Source organism: Porites lutea, chromosome 5 (genome assembly GCF_958299795.1).
Source record: "Porites lutea chromosome 5, jaPorLute2.1, whole genome shotgun sequence".
Classification (NCBI taxonomy): domain Eukaryota; kingdom Metazoa; phylum Cnidaria; class Anthozoa; order Scleractinia; family Poritidae; genus Porites; species Porites lutea.
In genome coordinates, this window is record NC_133205.1 from 15,035,193 (window position 1) to 15,060,283 (window position 25,091).

Consider the following 25,091-nt stretch of genomic DNA (forward strand, 5'->3'; position numbering starts at 1 on the left):
CAGTTGGGACACGTAGATATATTTTTTAGCAACCACAGGTAGCCCAAGCTCGAAATGTGAGCATCGACGAGCATCGGCATTGTTGCGTAACATTCAAAATATAAGGATTTGTATGGGAAAAAAACCTATCGTTTCTGTAACCTACGAAAATGAAAGGATTTCAATAAAAAAACAGCTTACCTTACTTAAAATGTGTGTTACGTCTCTCCTGTGTGGTCCATGGGCCGATTTATGGCCGTTTTATGGGTTTTTATGTAAACGGCTTTCTCTCTATATAAAGGTTTACTTAAAAACTCATAAAACGGCCATAAATCAGCCCGTGGACCACACAGGAGAGACGTAACACACATTTTAAGTAAGGTAAGCTGTTTTTTATTGAAATCCTTTCATTTTCGTAGTTTACAGAAACGATAGGTTCTTTTCCCATAAAAATCCTTATATTTTGAATGTTACGCAACAAAGCCGATGCTCGCCGATGCTCATATTATAGTGTTCAGTATTCGATGGAAAGAAAGTCGACTAAACGGTGTTTAAACCGACCGTAGGACACAGAGTGGCTATGTACTACAGGTAAGGGAGCTTTTTGAATCAATATTTCGCGTGATCATGATTTTTTTTTTCTTAGCGTTGTAGATTCGAATACATGTGATAAAATTCGAACAATAAGGGCCCGAATCACATGTAATAATGCAAGAAATATCGATTTTCGTTATCTTAAAGGCTACTAGTAAAGATAGACAAACAAGAAGACTTCATATCTTTAAGACTTTTTGCATTTATTTGGCATCAGATAATACACTAATAATTCTAGTATATTCCGACCAAATGACCTCTGAAGCCTGAACCCACAATTAGTGCGCTTGGGCTGCCTGTGGTGACATGTGACCATCACGTAATTTTGTTTTGGCATCCCATGATCGGTGACGTTTGAATGCGCCCAGACTGGAACCAAGCTTCGCCTTCGCGGGACAAACAAAATGGCGACGCTTAGAACAGAAACGAAATCTCGTACATTTCTTTTTAACCGAATGGTAACCTTCCTCGGGTTTCTGACGTTAGGTCTCCTTATGGTATGGCTGCTTTACTTTTTGGCGAATTTTATCTTGTATGATTGTGGCGGAGACGAAATGTTGCTCAAACCGTTCGGAGGAGCTGGAGAACACCGTGAAACAGTTAAACAAGTTCTTACGACGGGGCAGTGGGTTTTGCAGTATCAAAGCAACCAGTTAATTCTTAAAAATTTGAAAAACGACGCATTCCTAAATGGGAAGCTTGGAAAGAGCGTTGGCGAGAGTTTAATCGTGGACAAAAATGCAAGCCAGCGCTCGTTGCGGGTTCAATGGAGCAAATCGTCCCTTGGCATCGCACAAGATGATGACTTTGAACGATGTGTTAATGTGAACTGGGGTTCTATGAAATCCGATGAGCTCACCGAACTCCTGGATTGCTTTAATCTCGAAGGGATGCATTGGTATGGAGGATCTGAATTGTATAAACAAGAATGGCCTCTGGAAAAAGCGAGCATTGACATGATGCCTTTTATCCCAAGCGATACCATCCTTGGTATTGGCCGGGGTATGAAAGTCTATGGTACAGTGCTGGAGAGGTACTGGTTTACCTCAACGGGGATGGCTATATTAGTTAACGAGTCTGTTCCTCTTCATGTCAGTGTTAATTCCAGTGGAGATAAGCAGTTATGTCTAAAAGCTGACTATCAGGACTTTCCTTCTACTTCCGTGCCCCTGCATCTAGCGTACAAAATCTGTGTTGGTGATAATGTTAAAGAAGTCCATCAGTTTGTTATGAAGAATTTTTTTCAGTACCCTTCTGATATTCCAGATGAGAGGATGATGAAAGAACCGATTTGGTCAACCTGGGCGCAGTTTGGGAAAGCTGTAGACCAGGACATGGTAATGAATTTCACAGAGAAAATCAAAGAAAGTGGCTTGCCATACAGCCAGGTTGAAATTGATGATATGTATTCAACCTCCTATGGAGAATTTGACTTTGATTCAAAAAAATTCCCAGACCCGAAATCAATGATTGAATCTCTTCATAATGACAATTTTAGAGTGACCATATGGGTTTACCCTTTTGCTAATACAGATTCTGAGGCATTCCAGCAAGGTATGAAGTACTGGGTGAAAGGAATTGATGAAAGTGTCCCTGGGCTGCTACATTGGTGGAATGGTATAGGTGCAGCTGTAGATACAACAAACCCTCTGGCAGCTTTGTGGTATAGGAGCCGACTTGAAACGTTTATTAATGACTACAATATTGATGGTTTGAAATTTGATGCAGGAGAGCTAACTTACCTACCAATGGGATATCACTTGCACACTTTGCAGGATAACAGTCCAGACTTCTACTTAATGAAGTATGCTGAGATCGCGGCAGGTTTTGGCAAATTGATTGAAGTGCGTGTTGGCCACCGCACACAAAACCTTCCCATTTTTGTGCGTATACTAGACAGGTCATCTCGATGGGATGAAAATAATGGTTTACGATCTGTGATTCCTACAACACTTACCTTTGGAATCCTTGGCTATCCTTTTGTCTTGCCCGATATGATTGGTGGAAATGGCTTTCAGCTAGTTGTGACAGAAAATGACAACTCCTCAATGCAAGTTGGAAAACCTGAAAGTGAGCTGTTTATTCGCTGGGTCCAAGCAAATGCCTTTCTTCCGGCAGTGCAGTTTTCTTTTGCACCTTGGGACATTGATAACCAAACTGTAAACATAACAAGAAAAGTTCTTCAGCTGCGAGCAAGCATGGCTGATTACATTGTTGCTTGTGCTAAAGAAGCAACACAGTCTGGAAGCCCAATTATTCGGCCTTTGTGGTGGGTAGCACCAGAAGACCCAATTGCACAAGAGATATATACTGAGTTTATGCTTGGAGACAAGTATTTGGTTGCTCCAGTGCTAACACCAATGGATGGAAGCAATGGAAAACACCTAGTTTATCTTCCAAAAGGAATTTGGAAAGAAGAATTTGCTTTCAAAAGGCAGATCAAAGTGACATCTAGTGGAATGTGGATTGATTACACTGTGACAATAGAGGACTTACCTTATTTTTCTTTGGTCTCAGAATAATAGTTCTAAACACATGAATGTACTCACCTCTGAAGGAGGTAAGAAACACTGCCAATTGCTTTTTCTAGAATTTGAGCAGAGTCCCCTGTGAAAACTTGTCTTCCAGACACACACACAAAAATTTGTAAGAGTCAGTGTCTATAGTAATGACTGTGACACATTTTTCAAAAAAAAAAAAATATACAAAAGAAATTGTTCGAGTGTCTTATAAAGTAGAATAGTACTGTAAGGTAAATGGCCACACATAATATGTGAAGACTCAAAAAGTAAAGATTATACCAACACAGGTCATCATAGTTGTTTACGACAAAATGATGATTTGCCTCTTATGCAAACTCTGGCCATAGAACAAAAGCTGCCGTTTTTTATGTGTGCATGCTAGTCATGTGTGAAATTACCACAATTTTATTCCATTAAGCGCCCAACCTGGAATTAGCCCACCTCGAGTAAGCGCCCATCCTAAAGGCAGAAAAAGTTAATAAGCAACCAGCCTCGAATAAGCGCCACCCCACCCCACTCCCTCCCACAAAAACTCCAATAAGAGATAATAAGAGACCCTCCTGAAGACGGAGTTTTCTTCAAAGTATTTTAGAGAAACCTTGCTTTGTTGCGTCTTCGCTTTTTGTAATTAGTATTTACTGTTTTGTTGCAAAATATACTACTACACTTGCTGAGAATGGTGAAAATTTAATAAGTGTCCAGCCTCGAAGAAGCGCCCACCTCGAATAAGTGCCCACTCTCAAGGTCAAGAAATTTAATAAGCGCCCACGGCGGTTAATCGAATAAAATATAAAACGGTATGCACAAGAAGGATACACAAATTATGCAACACTAACATATCCCCTCAATCTTTACTGCCATAAAACATACGTCCTGTGGGACTGTCCCTTTAGTGTCTGCATCAAGGAGGCTCAACTGTATATATTTTTTTCAGCAGAATTATAAAATTAATTTAGCTTCGTATTTCTACATTCTCTTTGAGTATTTCTATAAATTTGACATTTATTCTTTGTAGTGTCAGCCCAATAAAAGTAACTTGTATTTGATAGTATTGTGCTTGTACATGTATGATGCTGGTTCCAAGGCACATGGGCTACCTTGCCTCTCAATGAAAAAAATTCCTATCAGTGACATGGTTTTGAAACAGGGACACAAGACAGATGAAATAGTGACAAATGACACAAAGATGAGTTTAAGTTGCATCAGCAAATATTTATAAAGATAAGTGCAAATACAACAGTAAAACAAAAACATGGACTTGGCTTTCTTCTCAATGCTTGAAAAGATGGGTTTTGAAATTCAGACATTAGTCATACCAAGAAAACATAAAAGTGGGGATTGAATCCTTGTTATATTCTCCTGGTCATACATATTCCCCCCCAGCTTAGAGGGCCTCTGCCATCCTGGCCCACCTCCTGAGACCCTTAGGCACCCATCTAAAGAACTTAATTAGCTCAGTCTGTGGAGAGTTTGAGGCTCTTACACCTGTTGTATTAGGGATTGAAAAAACAGGAATAAGATCTTGAGGGCCGAAAAATCTTCCTCAAGGGTACCTCACCAGCCTGTGTACAGACGCCCCCTCCTCTCAAAAAAGAAAGAAAATCAGGGGGTCTGTCTCCCAATTTCTTTTTTGGGGGGAGGGGGCCTCTGTACACTGGCTAGTACCTCACTGGAGGGTGATTTTACTCTGGACATTCATGATCATCCAAAATGCATCAAGTTTATTCATAGGTAACACAAAGGTATGCAGTTGAATATTTACATCTCATTCTCCAAACTTGACCCTTATAGTGATACTAGTAGGCATTATTGCAAAGTGTTTTCCTCTCTGTGGCCATTTTGGATGGATTACCCCATAAGAATGATAGGGGGAGGTGCCTGTCAAAAAAATTCAACCTTCCCCACCCTTGTTTTCAAAACATGAACTCAGCTGGAACAAAGTTTTACCCCCTAAATGTTACTACGACAGATTCTCTCAGAACGTATGACTTCCTCATGATTAGTATTATCGACACCCTTGTATCGACATTATCAAATGCTCCGTTAGCGTGCCTTTGCTCGTCACGCAATCCACCTCAACAACGTGTGACGAAACCAAAGTTTTTATCGCGTGGTCACCAAGCCATTCTCACCGCCATTTGGTTTTTGAGCATGGAGTTCGCAGAGGAAAATTCCGAGCAAGAAATTCAGAATGAAACCCGTGGAACAGAAAACTCAGAGGGTAAAGAGCAAAGGCCAACAAGAGAGATTACACAAACGGATCATCTGAATAGAAGATTATTGGATGCTTTTCTAACGAGATTAAACAGTTCTGAAACAGCTGAGGTTCCCACCACAGATATGCAAAATATGGTTATTGACACAGATCAAGAGTTTGAAGACACTGATAACTACACGGACAACCAATCTGTCAAGGAGTAACATGGATTGTGAAAATGTTTACACGGCTGTTCTAACGGAGAGTGGAACAGATCACGCAGGATCAGCTGTATTTTGTGATTGCAGTCCACTGGGATTTTTTCCTCAGGAGACCCACGTATTTGGCATTTCGTCGAAAGAAACTTTCAAGCACATCTTTTGACATTTGTATGCATCCAAGCATATAACTTTGTAGGACTATGCCATCTTGATCTAGCATTCACCCTCTCCAGCTGGAACATGGTTTCAAATAATGTGATGACACTCACATTGTCTCCTTTGGTAAGAAGGATTCCTTTTTTTTTCCAAGTTGGAACTGCATATTTGTTTGGCATGATATGTTAGCCATCTTCGCGACCCGCCATAATCGTGCCTTTCCTAGCTGTCAAGAGAAAATCTGAGGAGACTCAGTGGGAGATAACTTAACTTGTAGACTGCTAACATAAAGTCAACTCTTGTTTAAAAGGACTCTGTCTGGTGCTGAGCCTTCATACTGCACTAATATGCATTTAATGGAGAGTTGGTCCGTGCCATTCTTTGGTCATTTTCTCTTGGTGTTGCAGATGGGTGTGATCCCCAAATGACCTAGTTGCATGGCTTTCAGCATTTACAAAGTCATTTGTGTGGGTTGTCAGTTGCGTAGTTTTATGCCCCGTGGTGTAAACAAACCAACTGCGTGGCAGACAAGCCATGTGAATGACTTTGTAAATCCTAAAAGCCATGCAAGAGAGAAACCTCTGTTCGCGGGGTAACAAAAGATTGAAACATTAAATGATACTCACACCACAACATAATGCCTAGCCAACTATGGTTTCTGCAGCACCAGTAAACACCCTTTTCTTTGAAATTTTATAATGACCTCGATGCTTATAAAGGTCAGGATAAGGTATGGCACTCACACTTTGAACTTGGGGTACTTGAGGGGTTTTTATCATAAAATCCCCCCTTCCGCCCACAATGATTAGTCGAGCTTGCATGACTGTAAAAATGCGAGGTTTCTTTTTTAATAGGGATCAAGGTCCCAGGGGTTCCTAGCGGAGACTGTGGAAACTGGGGATATTTTTGCGGTGTGACTGGTGCCATGCATGCTTTGCGAAGAAAGATAAGGAAAGATTAATGAAAAAGATATCGATCTTTTCTGAAATGGGTCAGTCCAGGAATTCTATCACTCAAAAGCGTTGGTTGAGGCCCTGCCAGGGGGTGGTCCGATGTCACTCGTCTGAATTTTAAAACATCTATGCTTCACCTTTCTTTCGGAAATTGAACAAAAATTCTGTCTTTTCGGAATTATAGAAAAGGGGGACAGTGATGTATTGTAAAGAAACCATTATAGTTATGCAGTTTCTCAGGTGACATGTGGTGTATCGAACATCTATATATCACCATTAACAATTAACACAATTCACAGAAGGGACTCCACTGAAGCTCACTGACAAGAGACGTTCTTTGAGGCACAGGGAAAATTGACGAAAATGTCTTCTCCTTGGCATTCAGACTGGTGATAAATTAGCCAGTCCAACATTCTTCGTTGCTTACTCTTGGCTTTGCCGTTGCTGTTGCAATTTGGCTGAGGGAACTTGTCTCTTGTCGTGATTTCATTTTACGCTCTGTCGCTACTTTTTGGGTCATGTCACTTTTCAGAATTTATCCTGGCAGGGCTTCTTGATTACTTTGGAACAAGTGAATATTTTCAGTGGTCAAAAAAAGAAGGATCTTAATGAGCAACCTTCAATGGTGAGGCATTGTAATCTTTCATTGTATGCAAATTAATGATCTCGTGATGAGCATGCAAAAATATTGGCAATGACGTATATTATCTCAAATTTTGAGTTTTTATACATGCATACTCAATCAATTCAGAATCAATTTGTTGAATACAATGTATAAAGTGAATATCCTGGAGAGTACATATCTGTTGAAAAAGTAGGACGTGAAAAGCTTTAAATGAAGAAATCCTGTTTTGTGTAGAATTTATTGCCTCCTCATTTCCTATCTAATCTCCAAGCAAGCTCAACTTAACATTTTTAAGGGTGTTCTTGTTATTAGAACCTAACAAAACTACCAGTTATCAAACTACTGAAACTCCATGACACTTTATTTTCTACACCATCTTCTACCTATGTAGTAGTCTTAATTGATAAACGTTAATTGAATATGTTCCTGTCAATTATGACAACACCTTTTTTGAACAACATTTGCATCACCTGGGTCTGCCATATGAAAAAGAATTTTGTTATACCTAGTGACTCAGCAGCCATTAGACGTGTCAAGAGTTCTGAATTCTTGTAAAAGAGACTTTTATGGTATGACACATTCAATATGACACATTTTAAGTATTAGGTGTATAAAGGTTGGAAGCTGAACTGTTTTAAAAGAGACTAGGGAAACTATTTTTTTAAGTTTTACCTAAAGACATAATACAGGGTCTTATCTTTAAATTAATGTGACTCAGATTCCATGTAAAGATCATTTTAAAAATCACTTTCAGTTAAACTGAATTTCACGTTCATTTTTGTATTAAACTTATTATAACAATACTTTCTTGATTGCTAATGATTCCAAGAGCACATTAGTATACAAACATTAAGTTTGTTAACTGAAAATACTATCATAATGATCACCATTGATAGGAAACATTTTTTTGGCAGTTTTCATGCATGGTACTAATCAGTGTGTTTTGGTATGTACAGAATAAAAGTTCAGATATTTCTTAATTTGAACCTGTTCTGAGGCAACTGATGAACTTTCCAGCAGTTCCATTTAATATTATGTTGTTTTAATGAAGAGCTACTGTCCTCAGGATTAGGAGTTGCTACCTTTCACCTCCTAACTGTTCTCTGCAAATTTCCTTTTGTATGAATGAGGAGAATTTGTCTCAAAATCAATAATTAAACTTGTTGATCTTTTTTTTTTAAACAACCTTTATGTTTGATTGAGCAAAGTTTCTATAAAGAGAAATTAAACATTGGTCACTTGAACAGGTTCAAGGGCTACACTTATTTCTGTCTAACTAGATCAGATTGTACTTGATGGAAATGTCTGCTATACATGTATGTATGAAAAGGTAAATAGTTACTTATTAATGTACAAGTCAATCGAAAAATAGTAAGGGCTTTAAGTAATGGTCCAGATAAGAAGGAAAGAACCAAACGCAATGAACACGTTGGAATGCAAAGAGGTGGCAACTTTACTATTGTCTCTATGGCACTTCTGATTGGTTTAAAAATCAAAGTTTATGAAATCTTGCAAAGCAGCATGCAAATGTATCCCTTGTTTTCCAACCAACTTCCTTATAACAAAATCTTATCTCAGTCCAAGTTACGCAGAAAATCCTACGTGAGGAATGTGTAAAATTGTAAATGTTTTTTGGCTATTGACTCTTATGATTGGTCGAAATCCTTCAACACAGAAACACACCTTTCAAAGATCGAATTTTAAGACATTTTATTCCATAACCTGCCTTTTTGTAGGATTATGCATTCTCTGTGTGAAAATGAAAACATTTTTATGTGAGGAAAGCGTATTACACCAAAACAATAAATTGCTTCCCGTCTTACCCAGATCATTACTTAATACCCAGGATTCAGTTATTACGACAAATATTATTCAAAATAGTTCACCATTTCTGATTGGCTTAAAGTAATTCTGCTGGCTAGTTCTTCATAACTAGCTGGCACTGAAGACAGGAAATTTTCATAGATTGAGGTAAGCATGTTTTACGATGGAAATTAATATTTTGAATGAAACACTAGTTGTTGGATTCAGTTTTTACATGATAATTTGTGAAGATTTATGGTGCTCTTGCAATGGTTTTATCAGCAGAGGTGGATATACACCCTCTGATATATGCACAAATCTTCACAACATACATGATACGCAAGCTGAATCCATGGCATTATTGTTAATTATGCTGCTTTAATCCAATCAATCTGTTTAACCACAAACTATCAAGTTTTACAAAACCTCTAAATGTTATACAGATATTTTAGGAAAACCTATTTGACTGGTGTTCTGTAGGCTGAAATTCCCAGTATTCTAGCAGTTAAACATCTTAAACTTAGGTTGTAAAGAACAGCGTTCACACAGGTTTTTGTATCCAAAATTCAAAACTTTTTCTGGACTTTTTTCCAACAATGAAAAAACAAAACTCTCAGGAATAAGCTTTTTTTGTGATGCACTGCAAACATAAGGGCGAGATTGAATTAGATTTGACCAAAATGAAAAAGATTTTACTTCTGAAGCATTTGTTGTGGCTTTGAATGAAAACTCAAGATATATCATTTTCCCAACATTTTCCAGGTCTGGAAAATTGCTGGTCAAATTTCAAGACTTTGTCAAGAATTCAAGACTCTGTACGAACCCTGAAAGAAGATCTTAATAGACCCTTTCATGGATAATTTTCAACTTTTGACTGGGACCAAAATTAATAGCGAAAATCTGTGAACACGGCTAAAAAGAATGCTTTATAAAAATAAAAGATGACAAGTTTAAATGTGACTTGTTAAAAACTAACTTGCTCTGCAAAGTCATCAAATTTTACAGACATCTGTGTGGTGGGGGCCCCACCATACAAATGTCTGTAAAATTTTGCTGCTTTGTGGAGCAATGTCTTTGCTTGCTTTTATCACATGGAAGGGTCTATTAGAAAATCGTGAAAAGAGGAAACCCAAAAAGTTGTCTTTGTTGCTAATGAGAGGTGGTTGTTCACAAGAGTTTTCAACCTTAGTATGTATTTTGGCTGGTGGGAAAATTTCGGTGAGTTGGAAGGGGTGCTCATTGTTATGAGAGATGGTTGCAAAAAAGAAAGTTTCTGTTCTTCACTTTGTAATTGTCTACATTCTAATGCCAGATATGAAAGGAACCTTAAAAGGCTAACCTTGAAAAGTAGTCTGGGTTATTACAGGGATTTTTCTACCTACAGGTGTGTATATATAATTATTTTTTGTGCTTCAGAAGTCCACGTATGTGCCATAATAACCTCTTGTCAATGACTACCATTTACAACTTCTGCCCTTTGTTTGGCTTGGCTGATGACAGCATCCATCTCTTCCTGAGTAGTACTTTCTTTGTGTTGACACAGGTCTTTGTCACCAGCAGTGACTCCCCAGTTGTCTGGTGTGGACAAACCAGCACATTTTGGCCTACCACTTGATGGCTTGAGATTCTCCCAATACCCTCTACGAGCCCTGTAAGTATATCAATGATTTCCTGTCAAGCTATTTAACCTTTTTACTTTGAAATCATGAAAAAAACAAAACAAAAATAATAACCTTCCTACTTGATTACTATTTGGGTGACTTCCCTGCTCCCATCTAGAAAACTATGCGAAGTTCTTTTTGGCATATACTAAATATAGCAAATGGTAAAATTCAGCCCGTATCTTCTACTTAACATTTTTAAGTTGGAATACAGTCAAACCTTCTGTAAGCGATGGCGGGGCTAAAGTGCAGATCACTGGACAGGCCACAGGTTACAGGACATATGCCGAAAAATGTAGTTTCTGTTCCTAAACATTACATAAGGACTGTTTATATGTTAACGAGTAATCTGTAGTTACATTTGTTTGACAAGTTTTGGTTACCTAGCAAAGGCCGTTTTCAGACTAGTTATTGTCCAATTTCTTCAATTGAGTCATTGACACACAGCACTGTAATCCTTTGATACATCAGCAGTTTACAGAGTCAAAGATTCAACTTGTGATGGCCGAATGCTACCACCTAAGGACCACGAGGCAAATCCAACAGTTATTTCAAGCTGTTGTGCAACAGAACGTGAGAAAATGGCAGGCTCTTGGGAGAAGAGCCGAGAAATATGGTCCAGCAACTATTTGAGAAGCCCAAATAGCAGTGTTTGAAGTTGCTGGCCGACTACGCTTTAACACAGCAGCATTTTGTGACTGGTACGAAGCCCGAGCAACAGGCCGCCACCTTCAAAAGAGATGGAAGACACATCGAGTGGCAAGAGGAGTTTAAGATGAGGAAAGTCTGAAGAAAGTTGCCATGTATTTAAGTGGTCAAATAAGTTTTACACTGTCCTAAAGTTTTTCCTCTGTTTTCCCATCAACTGTTCAAAACATCCAAAAACACGTCACGATATTCTTAATGCAATAACCCTTTGTTTTGAGATTCGTTTTTTTTCTACAAATCACGTGATTTTGCATACCTTTGTGATTTCGTTACCAAATTTGGTTATGCTGTAACGCAAGTCCTCCTTGCATGATCAACATGAATATATTTTCTCATGGGTGGAATTTGGTAAAGTTCAGAACAGAAAAAATTGAGGTTCCTTGGCTTGTTTTATTTTGTATAATAAAATGCCAATGAAGAACAGTTTTGTCCAGTGTCCTATTGTTTTTGTGTGTGACCTGTCCTTACCTGTGACCTGCACTTTAGCTCTGCTGCGCGAGCGACCACCCAAAATACAAAGACTGAGTGGTCGCTTACGGGAGGTGTTCATTACGAGAATCGAACCACAGGGGGCTCTTCCGAGAAGAGGCCCAGGCACATCTACTTTATGCAAGATAATATTTATTGCATGCAATGCCTAAGTTAGGATATGTGCAGTTCTATGTTCTCACTAAAGGTCTTTGTATATATAGTTTTAAAGTGATGATGTCATAAGAATTAGATTTGTGAAATTATGGGGTTTGTTGGGATATTTTGAAAGAACAGCATCTGCAAGGCCTACTTGCCAAAAAGTGCCTTTGTGGGGTAAATTGTTTTGGAGATACTAGTACCATTTTGCTCTGACGACTCCATACAAATCCCTCTAAATTTGACTTGGTTCCTAATGTCAAGAACTGAGTCAAATTTAGAAAGATTTGTATGGAGTCATCAGAGCATAACTAGGCTAACATCTCAAAGACAATCTGCCCTAAAATTCTAATGTTTGGCAAGTAGGCCTTTGGATGTTGTTCTTTCATAATAACCCCAAAAATCCCATAGTTTCACAAATTTAATATTTTTATGACATTACACTTAAGAACTCTATTCTAAGTAACACAGTGCACACAGTGAAAATAGAGATCAGAGAATACGTCAAGTGGTTGCTTACAAGAGGTTAAAAACAATGGAATATCATTAACCGTCAAGCCCAAAAAGTGGTTGCGGTCGCTTACAGGAGGTGGTTGTTTACTAGAGGTTCCAACTGTAAGGCTTTGACTGAGAAAATTTTGGTGTTTTGAATCGACAGTTGCTTATGGAAGGCAGTTGCACATGGCGGTTTGACTGTACTGATAGCTTTGAAAATTTCTATTTTCTCACCTGGCACGAACCCATGGTTTAGTGTGTAATCGGAGTCCTTCTCCCCACTGGCCATGTTTGCTACTAGACAGTGGCAGCTTTCCTCTTTCTTTGGCCAACTGACATTAACATAAAAAGGAAAAATATCAATTAATTTTGCTTAAACTTTTACAAGATTATATCAATCATTGATGTATCTCCACCAGAAAATGTAATAGAGGGAATATTGCCCTAAGCCCATGCAAGGAGAGGAGGGGACTGGTTTTGTGCAAATAAAATACATTATGGGTTTTAAGATTTGGTTATTAGCCATCAAAATTCTCAAAGCCCACAGGTGCTTTTTTAAGTTCCTCTTTTTGTAAAAGCTTTTAAGTTTTTTCTTACCCCAGACAAGACTGCATGTCCTTGAAAGCCATTATCCCTTCACATCAGCACATATACACAGATACCCCCTCCCACCACCCATCCATTGCAGCACTAGCCTACAGGCAATCTCTTGGTGGAGATGTAACTTACGTTTGTTTATAGTGTGACAATAACTATTTTTTCAAGAAATACCTAAAATAGCTTAATCTCAATCTGTCTAGGACAAAACAAGAAAATATTAATTTTGATGCTTCGCAAATTGTTATGAACCACCCACACAGCTGTGAGCAACATACATGTATTTAATTCTGAGAATACTTGAGCCTTTAACAGCAAAGAAATTAAAGTTACCTCCTCTGCAACAGCTCTTATATGGTACGGTTCAATTCCACAACAGCCTCCAATGTACCGAATTCCAGCATTATATGCATCACGAGCAAACTTGTGAGCATCCCATCTTGTCATTACACGAGGCTCTAGGGCTAGAAAGGGGGTTAACATTCTCAGTGTACCAACTTTTCAAGACATCTACATCTATGAATATTGGTACGTTGCAACATAGCCTAGCCTCCCATAAAGACATTTTTGATGAAATCCTACGAACTTCTCCGTGTGAAACTAAATAAACAATGATAATTTGGAAATATCAAAATCTCAAACTGATTTTTGGCTCCCTTGCATGGTTGTCAAAATTAAGACTTCAAGTTACTAGAGAATAAGAGGAGAAGTAGATGGCAATGGGGACTGGAGGCCTTCCAATAGGTGAGGGGTATGGGGGCCACCGAGTCCCCAGAGGGGTACGGGAGCAAGGCCCTGTTAGTTGTGGTTTACGGCAAAAGAGCTAAAGACCAAAATGGATCAAAAAAACACAAAAAAGAAAATATACAGCAGAATTTTTGGTTCAAAAGTGTTTTTAATCGCAAATTTTTTGGTGATAAACAGTTCCAGGTTAAAGAGAGTCCAGTGAAATAACTGTAAGAGAATGAGAGCTACGCCCAGGTATATAAGATAGCCTCAAACTCTACACACCACTCATTTCCTTTAACAGGAATTATAGGGGAGCTGTTGCGCGCAAAGCGCGCAGCGGAGCACCATGGGTAAGAAAATGTGGTAAACTACCCATCCAAGAAAATTTGGTAATCACGTGACCATACACCGACTGCCCGCACCACAGGCATACCAATGTAAAATAACTCAATCAACAGGTATGGCAACCCAAATGCAACTCGAGGTTATTTTGACGGGAAATCGCATAGCTACCTGCGTCTTGTAAAGCAGAAACAACTAAAGAGTCAATGAAGAGGAAAATGGGAAGCGGAAATTGTCTCTGTATCCGTGTTTTCTAAACTGTTAAGCTTAGATTAATTGTCATGTCCACAAATTTGGAATATAGAGCAAGAGAAACACAGAGAAAAAGAGAAAGTAGGCGGCAGGCCAGCGAAGCTCAACAAGAAAAAGGGCGACAGAGATTAGAGCGAGAGATTAAAAACAAAGGAGACTTTTTTTTGTTGGAACAACAAGATGAAAATTTTCTAACGGCGGTGACAAAATGAGAAATGCTAGCGGCCACCAATGCAAGGTGAAAATGAGCGGCAGTGAAAAAAAGTGAACGAAAAAAACGTGCAACTAAGAAGTTTCTGGAAGTTTCACGTTGTAGTTGTGCAAAACAATGGCAAAGAAATGTACAAAAAAAGTGTGCTGCACGTGCAAAGTTGCTTTTTCGCTAATTAGACCTATTGTTGTTTTTCACCATTCTTCGGCGTAGCCTTCGCCGCTTAGCATTACATGATTTTATACTTTGTTTGAACAAACTATAAATTTTATAGAGCGCTTCGCTTTTAGCCCTGGCTAAATCTATATATTATGATTTGGTATCAGACTGCAATATTGTTGCTTCTTATAAAAAATGTTGTTAGAAGCAGAATTAACATTGCTCCTGTAATATTTATTTCAAAGCAGAAAACCTATTCTTGGACAGCAAGGGTAGTTGCCTGTGGGGATGCACTACACTTTGCCATTGATTTTCAAAGCAAACTACAGTCAAAACTAACCAAAAGGAAACTCTGGCAGATCAATGAATCCCTGCTTGCCAGCATCAGGAGTTAAATACCCAAGAGGTTGGACTATCAAATGCTTTTTAATCCCAGCTGCATCAAGGGCCTCCTTCATTAAACGACACGCTTCAATACACTGATCAGGACCAAAGTGACAATTAATTCCAACGATATCCGCGCCTAAAAAAAGAAGCAAATGTGATTTGGTTGATCAGAGGGGCGTAATGAGCTGGACCTTGGCTACAGTATCTGAATCAACGTTCTCAATTTAGTTAGTTTCAATGTCAATACTCCTTGGTGATAGGCAGTACGAGAGAAGAACTCAGGCTACTCCAGGGAGTTGAGTGAGTTGGGAAGAAAGACATAATTTCTGAATAAGTAATACAAGGCAATAAATTGAAAGCCACGATCATTTATGTTACATCCAAGTTAACCTAAGCAAGCATTACCTAATCACTCAACACTAACTGGTGACTCCGATCTGTTCACAACAGAAGTAGGGCATTCCCGCTTTTACTTAAGTAAATACCTGCACGGGCCAAGCGCACTCCACATTCTCCTGTAGGAATACCATGCAAATCCCCTTCAGGTCCAATGCATAGTGAAACAGCAGTAGGTTTGCCTGTGGCTTTGCATGATTCCACTGCCCATTCAGCTTCTTCTACATGCTCAAAGTACTAAGAATATAACAATACTTCAATAACTCCCTTTATAAGTATTTTTGAAACAATAATAGAACACTATCATAAGGTTTTAAATTACACAACAGAATTCACCTCTGTTTAGGACAAAAACATTTTCTGAATTAAAAGCAAAAAACATCTGGGCCCAGTTGTTCGAAGGCCGATTAGCACTTAACCCAGGGTTAAATTTAACCCGGGTTCTTTTTTATGTTCAAAAGCATTTTTCTCGGATAATTAATATCTGAACTTATATCTCGCACTAACTGTGGGTTATCTTAACCCAGCTTTGAACAACTCGGCCCTGGTGAGTACATTAGGTGTACATCATTATTTTTGCTTACAAATTTAGCTATTTTGGTTACTGAGGTTTCCGTGGCAACTGGCTGCCCACTGGTACACATACATTTGGTGGTCAGTGCTGTTGTGTAGAGGTTCTCATTAACACAAATGAATGAATTGACTTTTTGCCAGGGCAGAAAAGGTTGCTATTAATATGCCCCCTTTCGGGGGCATTTTTCAGGCTTCAGGTTGTACAAGGGTAGGGATTCCACGAGTTTAAGCATATGAAGGGTAGATAAATCTTTCAACTGAGCAACTAAAAGGGCCTTTTATCAAAAATATCAAACAGACACCTTACTCTCTCCTCCTTCATCGCAGGGGTTCAGAAAGGGAAGAAGAGGTTTTAAATAGATACTAACAGTAAACTTAAAAACCCATGACTACCTACATTTTCTTAAGTTAGCGTAAACAGGTTCTTACATAAATGGTACTTAACACAAATTTAGGCTGTTTTGGTTTTCATAGGTGGTTATTTTCCAATGAAAAAATTTATTGGAACTAAGAGCATTTAGTGGTTTTCAGCTTATTCCTTATATCAAATTTGCATACAATTACATTGCAGATGAAGTGATAAGGCAGCTTTTGTCTCCAAAGGGGATCCTGATTGTTGACTTATTTTATTCTTATTGTAAAGAATTTTTTACGCAGATTTTAGAAAACAAGAACCCGTTTCAAATTTTAGGCTAAACAGGATCTTGTATAGAGGGAGCCTAATGGTGAGCCTAACAGGTTCTTAAAAACCAGGTTCTTAGTTTAGGGTTTTTGCTGTATTTGAGGAAAGTATCTTTTTTATATGGTAGGTATATGAGGAGTACCTTTTGGTTCAAAAATGGTGTATAAGAGAGAAGGGGGTTAGACATCTGGGTAGAGTCTCCCTGTATAAAAACTTTGAGCATTCCCCTGGGTGTTCAACTACGTAATTATTTTAACTTTGTGCTAAGAAGTACCCCACACCTCTGCAATTAAGAAATCAACATCATTCTTCACAAAGATTTCAATTTGCTTATTGAATTCTTTCTGACAAGCCTCTTTTCCTTTGCCACTCAAGTACGTTGGCGTCTGAGAGATACCGCCACAAACCAAAGCATCTCCCTCTTTCGCTACTTCAAAAGCAATGTCACAGGCAGCTTGGTTAATGGTGTTGCACTGTTGACAAGAATGAAAACAAGGTAGACATTATTAAGATAGTCTGAAAACCGTACACCTAAACCAAACATCTCAATAAATGTAGTTCAGAGGTATGGTGTAACCTAGGAGAGGTTTTAAGGGTTCTGAAATTTCCTTTCCCTCTTTGCATAATAGCACTATGCTTTTTTTTAAAAAAGGCAATTCATTTCAGGGAAAAAAAAAACAGGGCTGTAATTGAGTGTCAGACAGGACCCTCAGCTACATGTACTTTCATTGGAGATGAAAGGAAAAACAAAACAGGAAAAAACTTTCTTGCATCTTCAATTCCCTGAATACTATTTGAATATACCCTGTGCCTTAAAATCTTAGTGACAGCTCTTAATAAGTTACAAATCACTGTTTGCAGAGAGTTCCATCTGCTGAACTTAACATTAGCTTTCCAAACATTTTTGAAAAGTTATGGTTGTTGTGACTGTGACAATATTGCATTGTCCAATCAGATTTTAGTATTGACATGTACGTGCTCGGCACGCTTTTGTCATAGTTTACTGTCATGGCCGCTTGTGAGTTCACTACGTTCTGATTAAACAAGTTGAAGTTTAAGAACGTGAACCAATTCTTTATAGTGACAGTACACTGTTTACCTAAAACAGTGCTATAAAGATTTAATGGAAGTTTGCTTGATATTCAATTGGGCAAGGATGAAAGGGGGTACTTGGGCCTATTGAGAACTACTATACCAAGAAGGGAATCAATTTCATCTAAAGAAGCAAAAAATTGAATTTAAAAAAAAGCACCTGAAAATGCACATACTTCATTACATCTTATCAGCATCCTTCTAATTAATTCAAAGAATCGAAGAATAAAGATTACACCTTTTTATGAACAGATCAAAACTGGAAGCAAAGGCATTTTATTACAACACCAAGTAACTCATTCTCTCCCGGAAACTTTTTCAAAAAAGGCATTTTGAAGTTATTTGAGCCATATTCTGTTAAAATTAATGTCAGCCGTCTCATCCAGCTTTCAACAGTTGAAATTCTGGCATACACAGAAAGCAAAATTTATGAATCAAGTTTTGGATTCAGAAGGGACACAAAAGTCTCGACTTTTACGTCGCTATCTCTCCTCCCCTCTTCTTTTGCGCTTTTCTTGCCTCATTTTTTCCTTTTGATTGACATTTAGTAGGCTTCATGTTAGTGGGAAAAGCTTTTCAGAAAGCTATTAGGATCTTAAGACCAAATGAAAGGAGAGGTAGGTAGGTAGTATAGTGGAACAAGATTCATAGGAAGTTTTGAGTCAATGTTACTTGGTTTTGGTTTTTTGGCCTTTTTCTTCTGCCTCCTTAACTTAATTGTGCTCACTATGTTATGGTTTCAGAGATCTCTTCACCTTGCACAAGTTAGAAGACAAAGTTGTCCTTGACTGTTTTAACTTTTTAAAAAACTGATGACATCACAAGAAGTAGAAAGGATTGGGATCTGCATGGGCAGGTTAATGAAAAGATGATCAAAACAATACTTAAAAAAATGAATGCCACTCGACTTGATATGGTAAGAATGTTCCAAAAACCAAGTTCCCAAACCTGCATTTGCCACATCTAAATTAAAGGGGGCATAAGGGTTAACGGTATTGAGTTTTTTCAAGCAGTATTTCTTTAATTTTATTTTAATTTGCAGTATTGCAGTATCATCAAGCCCTGTCGTATGCAGTTTTTTATCCTTTTGGCTGAAAAAATTCAGGAAAAAATGATCCTTCACGGCATTCTGGCAACTGTTCATTTGTGCTCTTCTGTCAAGTCAATACAGTATGCAACACAAAACACATAGTAAGCCAGGTTAATTTAAGTTAATATTCCTAAATCTTTAGACATAATGGTAAATGATAGCACAATTTTGGATATTTCATCTACAATGGAATTGCTGTTGCATCCAATGACCAGCTGCACCAACAGATTTGAGGTCTTCCCACATTTTCTTGCAATGGCTGAGGTTGATTTCTGGTGCTTACATGCTTGAGATATTTTAACACGCAAGATGGATACAACTTCAAGTAAGCATATGTGGTATTGATATTTTCTTGATTTTTGACACAGTATTTTTGTATTTGCCATTTTTTCTAACGGTATTGCAGTATTGGGTACCCCTCAATGCAGTGATTTTGTTACCTCTGCGTCCTGTGTCTGTGATGCATAAAAACCCCCAAAGACACAAAATAACATAGCATGCGTCCCATGAGACACAAAGATTAATCGATTGATCTGAACATGTGTTTTTTTGTTAAAACATCCCGTTTGTGCAATTTCTGTGGTAGTTATTATGGCTGTTGTTTCAGGATGCATAATTTAGTTCTTTTAGCCTTTGTTGCGCTTTAAAATAGAAGGAATACATTTTAATTTCAGTATACTTTAATACAGAGTTTTGGAGTATGTCTTCAGGTTAACTGTCTGGTTACATAAAGACTGAAGCATTTTCAATTTCAGACACATTTTTTCTTAACTGGGACTCACAATAACTATTGTAACAAAATCACTGCTCAATGTCCCCCTCTAAATTCACTAGTTTTACATACAGGTACACAAACTGTACCCCAATCTCTGCTGCTTTGTTCCCCCTGTTTCCAAGTTTGTCATCACTGGCATAAAATGTGAATGTCTGCATGACATCAGAACCAGCACGAAGAAACTCCCTGTGCAGTTCTTTGACTGAAATGTGAAAAAGCAGATAGGACATCGGTTTACTTCAAAGGGCAGGTAGCTGTGTCCATGGCCCTCCACATGTAATGGTGATGGAATTAACACCATTTCAGCCTGAATTCCACTGTAAACAAGTCAAACTTTCAACCACAAAGTAAATGGGCATCATAATCATGGTTCCCACAGCCAGAAATTTCTGAAATTTCCTGACTTTTCCCTGACAAATGTAAAATTTTTCCTGACCAACTGAATCAACAATTCGACAAATTGCTCAGTACTCCCCTCACAGCCATTCCTTCCATTCATTTACTTATGCTTTCAGAAAGTTATGTGCAGTGCACATAAATTGCTAGTTCCTCAATAGAACATGCAAAAAGGATAATTTTCCAGAAACCCAACATCAGCTTGTTATCCAATTCCACTAACAATATGTTACAAGTACACCACAATTCATGTCCGTAAAATGTACAAATGTACTCTTAAACTGTCACTTTTGCGGTCATTTTCCCTGACTCGAAGTGAAATTTCCTGACTTTTCCTTTACCACGAAGAAATTTTTATCCCTGACCATTTCCTGACCCGTGGCAACCATGACAGTTGACTGATCAAAGTGGGCTAGTCTGTATAACCAATTCTGACTGATGGTAAGCGCAAAATGGTCATTTGGTACTCAAAGCGCCATAAGCTGATTGATGGGTCAGCTGCGTATAATCATTCAGTGCCTGCACACGTCTATCCATGCCCCTAAAAAGCTAGGACCCAGTACCCTATGCAGGACCAAGTTTCAGGACAAAAACAGGCTTCAAAGAACTGACAGAACCAGTCATGCCGTGCTTCAATGTTGGTCATGAATAATAGTCCCACATTCCAAATCACTTATGCACTAACAAGCGGGAAAGCTGCTAAGTGGACTTCCTGTTCGGAACCAGAGCTCTTGATTAATGTTATGGTGTTATAAACTTTTCAAAGTCCCCTAATTTCCTGCAAGATTGTCAAGAATGAGCGCTACAAGCGACCATCTTGACAAGGTCTAGCTTAAACTACTTAAACGGCATGGGATGGTTTGGGAACCCCGAGCCCCATCCTCTTGGTACACTTGAATCCAATAGACCTCTTTAGCTTGTATGCTTTGCTTTCCCAAATTATACAGGTCGTGTGATAATACTCTAGGGAACTGTTTCTTTGTTCGTGTGCATACGTCGCACAATTTATGATGAGACTAGGGGTTAAAGGGGTTGTGTCACGGCAGTCCAGATCATCATGTTTAATTTTGCCAACTACTCGCCCTCAATCGCTATGGAACTTAAAGTAAGCAAAGAAATTACATGTAAATGACAAAGTGAGAGATTCGAGACAAACAAATATGTCTCCTGAGCATTATTTTTGAAGCTGCAAACAGCAGAGATAAACCGTTATGTATCGGTCAAATCGAAGCTTTGTGCCTTTGTGCCTTTTTGGCCAATTGGTTATGAGGAAAGGGCTTAAACAAGCTTTGTGGCATATTTGAAGTATTTAAATTTTAAATTTTTAATATTGGATTCAGTCTTTGAATGTATGAATGTATTTTACTGTTGTGTTTACAATGAAATACAATACCTATAGCGGCGATTCAATACAACAACATAAAATAAAATAAAATAAAATAAAAAGCTCAGGTCAACTACTTTGACCTACTGCATGTATGTTAATTAATAAGGTGAGCGATGATGCATGTCAGTGAAATGGTCATGATGTAGTAATCTCAATATGTGGGATCTTTTTTATAGAATGCTTTGTATGATGCATGAGAAAGAAAAGCTGAGCATTCAGTGACCTTGTAGCAGCGATTTCCGCCGCTTTGCACGAGACTTTTGTTCGTAGTAAATACGCTAACAGTGTTTCTCAGTTTTTGTTATATTTATAAAGATTTTGTTCGACAACTGAAGGTGTTTCCGCCGTCCTTCTGTCATTTTTGTGCCTGTGAAATGTCCCCGCAGTGGGGGCATTTGATCACCTAAATGGACCCCAGTGTGGGGCATTTGAATGACATTTTGGCCCTGGTAGGGGGGAATTTGAACAATAATTTTTCAAAAAAGTCAAATGCCCGGGGGGGGGGGGGGGGGGGGGCATGTTGAAGCTTCGATTTGACCGATACATAATTAGGCTGAACAGTTTTCAAAAACCCTAATTTCAACCTGTTTCAATCTTCCTCAGTTTTGCCCATGCGTGGCATCTGTTGTATCTGTTGTGTTATTTTAACCTTCCTTTAATGTTTTAAGCGGTTATTTTTATGTTTCTCTTAGATTTAACGGGCATTTTGTATAACCGTACCTAACTTGGCAGAATTTCGTGACACAGCTCCTTTAAGTTCCCTTGGGACCTCAATTGGGAAAACAAAACATACAAGCTGAAGAGGTCTATTACAAAATGGCTGCCAGTGAAATTGATCGTGAGCGCTCGAACTGGACGAGCTTACGGAAAAAAAGGGGACTGTGAACAGTCTATTAATGTTATTATTGTAACAAACTATTTTATCTCGTCGAAGGAGACTAGTCAACTAAAGGCAGTTGTAATATATAAAAAGGCATTTCGCTAGGTTCCGCAGATAGGCGCAGATACTAAAATATTCCGTGTATTCCGCCATTCATTCCGTTCCGTACCCTCACTCCACCCAATAGGGTCACCCGATGTTTTGAATTTCAATAATTTTAAATTGAAGCAATGTGATCCAACACTCCACTTCAACTAAGAGCTTGCGCTTACATCAGCTTAGCTGAAAAAAAATTATGTGAAGTAAGAGCTTAAATGCAACTTAAATAGATTTTGACCGTAAAATTTGCATTTTCAATCGGGCGTTTCAAACGTAGGCTGTAGATTAACTTAACTTAAACAGTCGCTACACATAGATTCTGTACAGTACAACTCAGCGCTTCTGAGCACAATAAAATAAGGCAATAAAAATTTAAATACGACACTGAAATTAGCTAGAGGCGTTAACCTTTTAGCTTAATTTGGGATGGTCAAAATGAGAGCGCGCAGAAAATAAGCTTATGTTTTGAAAAATGTCTTCAACGTTTTTTACTTCAGATTAGCTAAATTCTTTACCTGCTGATGGGTGCTCTACATTGGCTTCTGGCGTCCACGGACCAGCTTGAACATAGCCCCGTTTCTCTAGAGCAAACACGAAACCGCCATCACCAATTACCACTTCACCAGCATCTAGTCTTTCAAGAATGCCACGCTTCTGTGGAGTAAACACATAAGTAAATGATTTCAGTAAGAGCTCTTTGGGAAGGAAAAGTCTACAGTTAGTCTTACCGCTGCCATTTGTCCTACTAAAAGGTGCGAGCGTCCACTCGACCGATTAAGAAACAATTTTCAAAGGCGGTGTTTCGCGGTGCCTTTATATTTACGCTACATACACGATAAAACCGGAAACAACCCGGTTGGAAACCGGTCAAAAGAAAACGCACGTTCTGATTGGTTCAAACCAGCCCGCCAAAAACCGGCGTTGCTTCGCACGTGCTTGCTTTTGCATGATCATTCATTCATTCATTCATTCAGGTCAATCAAGACGTGGTTGATGACCGGAGCGAGTTAATGCAATAGATAACTTCTCCATTTGAGAAGTAACTAGTAGTGACCCAGGTTATGCTTGGTTACGTAATTTACGACCGTGTCACGGATAGCCTGTTCCGGGACCCTCTCTCTTCAAAGTCCGTTGAGCGGTAGCGATAAAAAACAAATCTCGGGCGGATTTATTGACCTCCAGCGCAAGGGGGTAGGGGTGGGGGAAGAAGAAGCTATTATTTTTCTTTCTCGCGTTCCGCGCTCCCTCTCGCTCTCGCTCGCTTGCTTCGGTCGCGCGGTCGCGCGCTCGCCGATCTTATCGAAGAGAGCAAAAAGAAAAATAAAACAACGTCTGTGTACAGGCTATGTCACGGAGTAATAGTCCCGTTTTGTATTTAAGACTAAATTTACTTTCCCGTAGCCTGTTGTTATGGAGGGGACGAGATAAGGTAAAAAAATTGGGTAAAAAATTTTTTCGTTTTTTTAAACGGCTTAGTGCTCCCTGATGAAATTTTGTCGATATCTCACTGTAAAAACACTCTAGGGAGCATTTTGTGAATCAAGCTTCACCACATAAATTGACCTAAAAAAACAACAATATCCCCCATGCATTAATTATACACTGAAGACACTGAACAGGGATAAAAACAACTCCGAAAAATAAAGCGCTGAAAGCGGGTTTATTTCAGTGATATCCCTGTTATTCGATAACTCAGAGAAACATCTTTTAGTGTCCCGGCGTTTCACAAAATAAGTAACGAAAAATATTTTGGGCTTATGGCGAAAACATCGTGTGAGAAAATTTTAAGTAACGATCAGTTGTAATGAACTTGAATTTGCTGTAAATTTAAGAAGTTGAGGGGAAAGCTGCAGAGAAAGTTATGTACCAGAATAGGATTTTTACAAAAAAGGATGGATTCAGAAGAACAGTCACATAACACACAGAGCACACATGTCTCCTATGCCTGTAATGGCCAGTACGGAAAGGCAGTTCGCACGGAAGGGGTACCTTCTGCAAGACTTCAGGTTTGTGAAAGGGTAGGGATTTCACAAGGCAAAGTTTGTGAAAGGGTAGGGAATCTGTCATTTCAGTCTGTAAATAGTCCCAAAGGTGCTGACAGGTGCATTGCCTGCCTGTGAAAATTGAAAGTCGAGAAAACGTTCTGGTTTTGTGATTTATTCGTATTTTAAAGTCAGTGCATTTACTGCAATTAACACGATAATACTTTTTGTATATAAAAGTCATACGAAAGGGGTACCTTTTGAGTCAAATGTTAAGGGGCCAAGGGTTGGACCTCGGGGCCGAGTATCGCCGTATAAAACTTTGTTGAGTATCCCCCCGGGTAAGATAGCAACCCACTAAGGAACGGAAAGTCTCGTCTATTGTGTCAGTTGTGTGTATTGTGTGTTTGTGTAACTACATTTGAACATAGTTATCAGAGGAGACTGGTTATGAAAGACAACAAACATCAAATATAAAAACAAGAGTGCTGCAGTGCTTTGTTGGAAACTTCCTATCGGTG

At 38.7% G+C, this 25,091-nt stretch overlaps 2 protein-coding genes across 2 annotated transcripts; one reads left to right on the top strand and one right to left on the bottom strand.

Annotated features, from left to right (window-relative positions):
- The first annotated feature begins 941 nt into the window (after positions 1 to 941).
- On the top strand, positions 942 to 4,145 carry LOC140937334 (myogenesis-regulating glycosidase-like). Its single transcript, XM_073386886.1, has one exon. It carries the CDS (start codon positions 978 to 980, stop codon positions 3,093 to 3,095), a length of 2,118 nt encoding a protein of 705 aa, XP_073242987.1. The 5' UTR covers positions 942 to 977; the 3' UTR covers positions 3,096 to 4,145.
- Positions 4,146 to 7,590: 3,445 nt separating this feature from the next.
- Positions 7,591 to 23,412, bottom strand: LOC140939110 (betaine--homocysteine S-methyltransferase 1-like). Its single transcript, XM_073388670.1, has 9 exons — positions 23,317 to 23,412; positions 23,104 to 23,242; positions 19,913 to 20,028; positions 17,151 to 17,342; positions 15,704 to 15,851; positions 15,172 to 15,354; positions 13,472 to 13,602; positions 12,776 to 12,873; positions 7,591 to 10,699 (listed from the first exon to the last, which is right to left on the bottom strand). The coding sequence occupies exons 1-9, from the start codon at positions 23,323 to 23,325 to the stop codon at positions 10,498 to 10,500; spliced, it is 1,218 nt and encodes a 405-aa protein (XP_073244771.1). The 5' UTR covers positions 23,326 to 23,412; the 3' UTR covers positions 7,591 to 10,497.
- Positions 23,413 to 25,091: the final 1,679 nt, after the last annotated feature.

Bases quoted from the DNA above. Each gene is read 5' to 3' on its own strand.
- LOC140939110 (XM_073388670.1), bottom strand. The intron at 15,852-17,150 runs GTGTGGGGTACT...TTATATTCTTAG, and splicing joins TTGATTTCTTAATTGCAGAG to TACTTTGAGCATGTAGAAGA. The intron at 10,700-12,775 runs GTGAGAAAATAG...ATATACTTACAG, and splicing joins AAACCATGGGTTCGTGCCAG to GGCTCGTAGAGGGTATTGGG.
- LOC140937334 (XM_073386886.1), top strand. From the start codon at position 978: ATGGCGACGCTTAGAACAGAAACGAAATCTCGTACATTTCTTTTTAAC.